Source organism: Calidris pugnax, unplaced genomic scaffold (genome assembly GCF_001431845.1).
Source record: "Calidris pugnax isolate Ruff unplaced genomic scaffold, ASM143184v1 scaffold41, whole genome shotgun sequence".
NCBI classification, from domain to species: domain Eukaryota; kingdom Metazoa; phylum Chordata; class Aves; order Charadriiformes; family Scolopacidae; genus Calidris; species Calidris pugnax.
The window spans coordinates 29,395,734-29,404,419 of NW_015094509.1; the positions used below are offsets into that span (position 1 = coordinate 29,395,734).

General features: G+C 44.2%; 1 protein-coding gene across 1 annotated transcript in view; it reads left to right on the forward strand.

Annotated features, from left to right (window-relative positions):
- LOC106902059 (brain-specific angiogenesis inhibitor 1-like) overlaps positions 1 to 8,372 on the forward strand; it is a 53,110-nt gene extending 44,738 nt beyond the window's left edge. Inside the window, exons 11-14 of the mRNA XM_014965225.1 lie at positions 5,084 to 5,119; positions 5,749 to 5,853; positions 8,118 to 8,171; positions 8,340 to 8,372. Coding sequence (XP_014820711.1) covers positions 5,084 to 5,119; positions 5,749 to 5,853; positions 8,118 to 8,171; positions 8,340 to 8,372 — 228 coding nt within the window. The remainder of the gene's footprint in view (positions 1 to 5,083; positions 5,120 to 5,748; positions 5,854 to 8,117; positions 8,172 to 8,339) is intronic.
- The last annotated feature ends 314 nt before the right edge of the window (positions 8,373 to 8,686 follow it).

Here is an 8,686-nt window from a genome sequence, read left to right on the forward strand (position 1 = left end):
CCTCTGAGATATTATTTCTTTCCTGTGGCCCACGTGGCATCGAAGAGTATCAAGGAAGAAGAGATTGAATGCATCTCTTCCTACTGTGATCCTTCTTTGCTTTAGCAACCCCTGCCCAAGGGGGTCGCACCAACCCCAGACAGCTCTGGGGCCAGGAAGGGGTGTCTTTGAGAAGGTCTGGGAGTCTGGAGAACCTTCCTACCACTCCACCTCTGGTGCAGCTGTAAGTCTGTATGGAGGTGGGTCTCCTCCCAGCCTGAGAGGGTGGCTCTCAGGTCTCTCCTCCTTTGCCTTCACCTTTCTGCTGTGTGTTCAGTCACACAAATTATGATCCTGAAGATCTGCATGAGTTGATGGCCCCTTTCCCCAATAACTCCCTTTTCTCTCGTTGTCCTGGGGATGTCTGTGCTGTCTGGATTCTCCTTTGCTACCTGTTCGTCTCTGCGGGTTTTGTATTCTCCTGGTCCTGGCATGCCTGGCTGGGGGTTTTTTTCTTACCCTTTGTAGATATTTAGGCTTTCATTTACCCTCCCAGACTTCTCCCCTCTCCCAAGCAAGAGAAATACCAGCTTGCTTGGCACCTGCATAGAATTCATATCTTCCAAACCAGGATCTCCCCTAGCCAAGGACAGTACATATTGTGTGTTCCGTTGCCATCATGGTAAAGCTTCTGTTTCTCTTTTTATTACTCTTTCTCTCTTTCTTTCTCTTTCTTTTTCTCTCCTCTCTCTCTCTCTACACATGCCTACCTACCTGTCCTTTTCATTTGTCTTTTTCTTTACCTAATTTATCATTTATTTATCTGCTTCTTATGTAGTTATCTATAATTCATCTCTTTTTCTCGATCTTGCAATCACTTATTTATCTCTGTCCTCAACTGTCTCTTGTGCTGTACCTTTTATTTATGTATTTATACCTCTGTCAACATTTATCTCTGTCACTGTGTTTCTGTGCATTGTCTATCACTGTCACTACCATTTATCTATCTAATATCTATCTATATCTTATTTATCTTTTCCTGTCCTTCTTTCTGCCTCACTCCCTCTCCCTATGCTTATCACAGTCACAGTATATTTATCTCACTTATCCCTGTGATATCTTATTTCATGGTCTCTTTCTGTCCATTTATCTCTTTTCAGGGTCTGTCCATTTTTTCCTTTCTGTGTCTCTGTCTCACACTCTCTAATCTAATTTCTAGCTGTCTTCCTCTTCTCATTTGTTTTCCTCCTTCCTTTTTGACACCGAAGACCTCGGTACCACAAAGTCACATGTGAGAAAGGTGCACGTGAGCCCAGGTCTGACTTGAACACATGCTCAACGAAGGTTTATCTAGGCTGGGTGTTGACACACACAAGCAGTTACAGAGCCAGCAGCCCATCTTCTGCTGGAAACCAAGGCAGACCCTGCGCTCCTGCAATACAGGAGCCTTTCTGATCTGCTACCAAGTTTCTTCCTCCCAAATCGAGCTTCCCAGAGGAAAGGAAGGAGCTGATCATTTTCACATGACTTCAGGGCAGAAGACCCTGGATAAGCAGCTTGCTAACCGTCTAGGCTTCCCTTCCTTTGCCAGCACACAGCGATATATAGTTTGTTGACACCTGCCTGAAGAGATAGTCCTCCTCTGATAAAGTGCTCTTAGTCTGCACCAAGCTAAGTACTTAGTCCCCATTTCAGAGATCTTTCTATATAGTGCACCATCCTATACATACTGCTTATTGAGTAATTAAAAATAGAAATCTGCCTATTGGATTATGGCCATTGTTTCTTCTGGAGGCAGTGCGTCTCCTGTTGACAGCCTGGAGGTATGCCTGATACTGCTCACGACCTTCTCACTTGGATTCCCTGTTAATGGCCCAGTGTTGAAAGCTCACTCTGCTCCATGCTTGGAGATTACCAAGTGCAAACCTCTCCAAACCTAGTTTGTGCAGCTGATGTGAGCATGGAGAAGAGCGTGAATCAATAAACCTGACACCCCCAAGTGGAGGGTTTGACTCAGTAACATCTTCCCTCACTGTATGCTCTGAATATGCTGTAATGCTCCAACTTATCCTAGCGTGTCCTCTAGCAATGTCAAGATGACTGTGGCTGCCATAGTTACACCCAGTGTGTTTAACAGCTTTTTAAAAGTTCTTTTATTCTACTTGGTGTCCTTGTCATCCTGCCTTACCTGCTCTGTAGTCTTTGAGGAGAGCTTTGCTCTTCCAGCACCCATCATTCCCGGTAGGAATTAATAGAAAAATTAGTGTGTCCTCAGTCCCATGGGATGTCTCTGTCATGTTCTGCCTCTGTACCAAGTGGAGCAGCTGAATAGTATCAGGTTGCCCCAAAGATCCTTGTCTCTAGTCCATTGAGAAAAAATAGATAAAAGGACCTTTGGGTCTATTTTCCTTCTGAGATGGTTGAAAGAGGAACATGCATTTATTTCTCCTTTCCTGTGCTGAAATACCAGGTAAGTAGCCTTCCATCCCACACTTTGTCCCTGCCCCATACAGTTTGTGATTTCCATCCCCTGGAGACATCAAAGCTGATATCATTATCTTCCAAAGGTGTTTGCTGCAGCCTGAAATCAACTGAGCAATAGATTCTTAGGCCCAGAAAAGGAGCAGATGTCTTGTTGTGGACAGTGTTGTGTGGGAATGAGTGTCTGTGTGTCCTTTATATACCTCCTAATTGCATGTTCACCTTGTCCTCAGTTTAAGGTTTTCTTCTCCTATTAAGGAATATTCATGGCACTCTTTTCTTTCCTCAAGGGGAGCTGGAAAACACCAAATAATTAACTCTCATGAAGACTTGCCATGATCACAAGAACATAAGCTTTTTGGAGAGCAGTTAGAAAGTTTTTTAAAAACGTGGTGTATTTTAAAATACCAAATCACTGACACTGAAACTGTTCAAGGGAAAAGAGTAACCTGAAGCAGTTCAGTGACTTTTTAAAAAAGAAGAATTTGTATTTGAATCATTGATAATGCTGCATTTCAGTTATTTCCTGAATCAAAGTAATTTTTGACATGAAAGCAACCTTTTATTTTAAAGAATTCTACTCCATAGGTTAGTAACATGTATATATTTCATATATATACATATACTACATGTACTAAATATATGTACAAGATATTGTTATCAATATGACAATATGTGTTGGCTTAGTTGGGAGTTTTTGCCAAGATTATGTTGGAAAATTCCCATCACAGAGAACTCTCTCAAAAATGAGAATTTTTTTTCCTCCCTAGCTTTGCCTCCAGCATCCTGGATTTAAAACAAACAAACAAACAAACAAACACACACCAGTATAAATCATTGTTTTGCCACCATAGCTTCTTTCTGAGAGGTCCAAGGGAACATGCTAGCGTGGTGTGACTGTAGTAGGTGTATTGATGTGTTAACAAAAACCCAGGTGAGGTGCTAAGGATACTTATCTGTCCCCCTAGTGCTGAATAAAGACATCACCACCTGCAGGACCTCAACCATCACAGGAACACTGAAGCGTCCATCACTGCCAGATGAAGAGAAATTGAAACTCAATCACCAGAAGGGGTCATCAAACTTTAACAGTCTTCCAGCCAACGTCTCCAAGATGCATCTTCAGGGCTCACCACACTACCTGGGGGCCATCAACCTGAATGAGTTCAGCAATCACAGTCTCACTCTGAAGAAGGATAAGAACCAACCACCTAAGTCCATCTACATCTGTGATGGAGACATCTTCAAGAAGTTGGACTCCGAACTCTCCCGGGCACAAGAGCAAACGCTGGACACCAGCTACGTCATTCTGCCTACCAACACGTCTACCTTAAGGGCCAAACCACCCAAAGATGAGAGCAAATACAGCATCAATATTGACCAGATGCCCCAGACACGGCTCATCCACCTCAGTATGGCTACTGATCCAGGCTTTGTTGTCAAGAGTCCTCCACGGGAGCCTGTGACCATGACATGCAGTGAAGTGCAAGGTTCCCCCATGATACAACAGCAGCAGCAGCTGGCTCCACAAAATATCTCCAACGAGTCACAGATTCCCAACAGCCTGTGTGACACAGGTGACTCAGGGAACTCGGGTGTGGTGTCCAAGAGTGAGACTGTCTCCACCCTCTCCATGAGCTCCTTAGAGGTAAGCATGTGAATTATTGTCTTCTCAGCCCAGAATGATGCCTTGCCCTCAACATTGGCCACATCACATGTTTTGAGAGAACCACCTTAGCAAATGCAGCCTACTACACAATGTCAGTATTATATTATCATGAGGGATCACTGGCATGTGAGACCATGTTGTAATGTAATGTTTAAAATCTCTCACGACTTCTACAGACATATTCCATCATTTGATGAACTGTTTTTAGCCCTACAGGCAATGCAAAGTCCAATAAAAATGTTACTTTTTCAAAGACTGTTCAATTTAGAGCAAGGCACGTGGCTTGCATTACCTTTTCTCCTTCTATCCCCTGCCTCTGTTTCCAATTTTGATGACTTCATCCATGATACAGATGAGAAAACCCTAGTGATCACAGGTGTAGAATGTCCCTAAGGAACACCCTATAATGTTCTTAGCATCGGAGAGATGTCAGAAGGTTAGCATAAGTGCAGCCCTCTCCTTCTGTGACAGCTCATTACATGTATTAGCTGTTCTCCCTAGACCTTAGATCTTACGCTGAGGTCTGTCCTAGGGCATCTGGCCCTTTTCTTGCCTATTGTCAGAGAGCAGGTCTTGGCCATTGCTATCCAAGCTTCAGTTGTGGTTGACTGAGGTGCTCAAAAGCTCCAGTAGATCAGTTGGCTGATCTACTGCTCCCTCTCTGCTTCCCATTCTGTTGATGACCTGCAAGCTCGTAGCTAGGACAGAGCTTGAAATGGTCAAACTTACATACTTAACCCTCCTCAAGGCTCAGTGGTTTTTTGGTAAAAAACCCTCTAAATGACTGCCACGTTCTACCATGAAGAGACAGAGAAACACATTAAAGGTGTAGGAAGAAGGAAAAGGAGAGGGACTGTCCCTGTTTTATCTACTGTGTGGTTGAGTTTGTGCCTACTCACCAGTATCAACCCTTTATTAATCTTCACCCATTTCTTTTTTCTTTTGAATACCCAGAGGCGGAAATCCCGGTACGCAGAGCTAGATTTTGAGGTGAGTACATCCCTTTCTGAACGGGCTTTTCTAGGAGTAGGATGAGAAAAAGAAATGTTGTTTTCTTTTCTTTCTGGCACCTTTCTGGGGGTGCTGCCTTTGCCAGAGAGCTTCTTCAAGGGTTTAAAACTGGTGGGTTAAAAGAGTTGTGCTGGATGCCAAATAAGGCTTACACTGTGCAGCTAAACAAATGAGTGACTTATATTGATAAATGCTTAATTTATGGAGCAGTAGCTTCTGTGTAAACATTTGTAAATCCTATGTCGGCTTGCCCAAGGCCTGTAACTTCTCCTCTGTGAGCAAAATGCTTTCGGAGGGCTGAAGGAGCAGTAGTGACTGCAGTCAAGCACAAATTCTGCAGTATAAACAGTCATCAGCTGCAGGTTTAGGATAACCAAAAGGTCAAAAATTAGTCTTTTCCACTTTCTCCCACCATCTCATTCCTGAAAATAGAGGCAGTGCTACACTGGGTGCTCAGTGAACTTTGGAGGTAGTTCAGGCACAGGAGATTGCACCTGCAGGGAGACAGAGGCAGGTTTTAAGAACATATGTAAGCCTGGGGGGAAGACATGTTGCTTCTCTACAGCTGAATAAGGTTTCCTGACCTGTGTCCCTTGTCTCTGCCTCAGAAAATCATGCACACAAGAAAACGTCACCAAGACATGTTCCAAGACCTGAACAGAAAACTCCAGCACGCAGAGAAGGAGAAGGAGTCTCCAACAACGGACAGCAAGGTTAGTCAGACACTTGCAGAACCATCATCTCCCAGAGCTCTCTAATGCCAGCAGGAGCACAGGAAGAAGCAGGAAAGATTAGGAGCCCTCGTTGAATGTCTTACCTTGATTTTCTAACCATGCATGTTGCCACAAGCACATGTTCACCACATGAGGCACGCAGAGTCACAGAAGCACCACTAGCTTATCTGCAGCGTGGTCAGCAGCCGAGAAGGAGAATGTCAGTCCTTATGTCTGTTTTTGGTGAATGGAGTTTCGGTTGTCCTGTTCTGTTCCTTGTGTCTGTCCTTTGCATCCCCGATCAGGTCATCTCCAACTGTCCCATCCATCCACTCGTAGCTAAGATCTGGAAACCAGACCAGTTTTGAGGAAATCTAGCTGGAAGGGAGATTGGGCAGAAAGTGGGGACAGCAGAAATGTTCTACCCCAGCTGCAGGAGCTGGGTTGGAAACCAAGGTGGCAGTAATGGGCATCAGTATTTAGGAAAGCCCCAGAAATGGGATGTAGGTGATGGTGGTAGCACTTCTTGGGGACTGCATTCTAATTAGATGTAGCACAAGGGTATTTATTGCAGCTGATCACAATATACTTGGCTTTGCTTGACAGGAACAAACTTCTAGGGCAAAAAAAAAGATTTTTGAGGGAGGCAGGATGAGGGAAAGACCTTGCAGCCTTTCAATGGGGCAGGGAATTGGTACTAGAAAGAGTTATCAGGAGCCTCTGCAGTACTTGATATGGATAATGCAAATAAAGGAGGGCAGATGAGATGCCACCTCCCCCATGTCTCAGCCCTTTAGTCCTGCTGACCAAGAGCCCAAAGGTCGCAAGGAAGAGCATCAACTCCAGCAGAAGGGAAAAAACAAGCAGCAAGGTCATGTTGGCAGTAGGAAATTAAATTCAGGTTGTGCCTAAGGGGAGACCTTATAGCCCCTTCCAGTACCTAAAGGTGGTCTATAGAATAGATGGGGAGGGACTCTTCAGCAGGGAGTGTAGCAATAGGACAAGGGGTAATGGTTTTAAACTGAAAGGGGGGAGATTTAGATTAGATACTATAAAGAAATTCTTTACTGTGAGGGTAGTGAGACATGGGAACAGGTTGCACAGGGAAGCTGTGGCTGCCCCATCCCTGGAGATGTTCAAGATCAACCTGGTCTGGTGGGAGGTGTCCCTGCCCATGGGAGGGGAGGGCTGGAAGTAGATGATCTTTAAGGTCCCTTCCAACCTGAACCATTCTATGATTCTATGATTTGTAACATTCTCAGTCATTTACAAGAAAAAGTCAGATGCAGGATGCAGAGTCACCTGCAGCATGGCTATAGAGGCACTAGCAGGACTTATTTCTGATGGGACTTCCTTAGAGGGAAGACCAGAGCTCAGAAGATGATTGTACAAGAGGTTTAGTTTGGTTCTTTGTGGAAGCAGAGCACAGCAGACACTTTGGTCTGCTTTCAGATCTCACAGCAGTGCTGTGCTGAGCTCCAGAGATGTTGGTCCCAGCAAATCCTGCTCTTATTGTGTGTGGCAAGGTGTCATTATGGGCTGTCCAGCATTACAGAATGAGAGGGACAGTGAATCTAGCATGCAGGTTCAGATCAAAGAAGCCTGTGCTGGCCCAGAATCCCAATGCCTTTCCCTGAATTTCATGTCTCAGCCTTTTTTTCTATTATTTAGGTACTGTTTGTTTGGTGGTGGTTGGTTTTTTTTTTTTTTTTTTTTTTTTGTGGTTGGACTCGATGATCTCTGAGGTCCCTTCCAACCACTACAATTCTGTGATTCTGTGATTCTGTGACACAGCTGTAAAATCAGAAATGCCTAAACACCATGTAAAAGCTAATCTGTGGTATGTTTGCAGGAGGGTTTTATAGATTGAGGTGTTTTGAGTATTTCAGAGATGCACCTATCTAGAATTAAAGTTGCCAGTGTCAGCATCAAAGAGCTTTGAACTGCTGGAAAGAAGCTGTGAAGGTGGCCTTTGCATATTGACTGAATCTTTTTCAAGTTGTGATTTTTCCTTGGATATAGCCTGAGAGGGTGAGCTTGCAAAGATTACTATTGGAAAGTCAGAGTGGGTATTGGTTTAAAAACATCCAAAGCAGTACAAAGAAAAATAGATAGCTTTCTTCACCCCTTTTGCTGCCATTTGCTGCTGGGGACCCCCACTGGAAATCATACCCCATCTTCAGCTTGCCCTGAGATGGCAAACTGCAGATACCAGGGGTTAAAGTAACAACAAAAGATTTTTTTTCTCTTTTATGCATGCTTAGGTTATAAAACGATGGAGTATTTCTTCTGGTGGAAGTGATAAAACTAACGTTAGCGTAAGTCTGGCTTTCATTTTGCATTGAAGAGCATTGTAGACCCGTCCCAAACCCTTCCATGACGCATGAATCCAAACACATTCCTTCACCGGTAGGAAATTCCTTGCCTTGTAGGCATGAACAAGGTTATAAGGATCCTGGAGAACCCTTGGACCATTTCACACCTAGCATCATATAGCAGAAGGGACGTCCTTCTGCTAGACTAGAAGGGTCTGGACCATCTTCCTGCATTGATGTATCTTTGACTTCCCTTTCAAATAAGCAACCACAAAGTTTAGCTACCAAGTCTCTCTCCAGCCCTGGTATTTTCCCAACCTCTCCTGGTAGCATGTCCCATTGTCCTTAGTCTTTTCCAAGATACGATGCTTTTCCTAATCTTCATGCACTTCCTCTCTCCTCCTTCAACTCCAAGATTAGAAAGGGGCTGCTGGGATCTGAACTAAATGTCTGCATAGGACAGACCTCCTCTGGGAATTCCTAGGAATGGTGCTGGCCCTTTTTAGGGATTGGTTTGG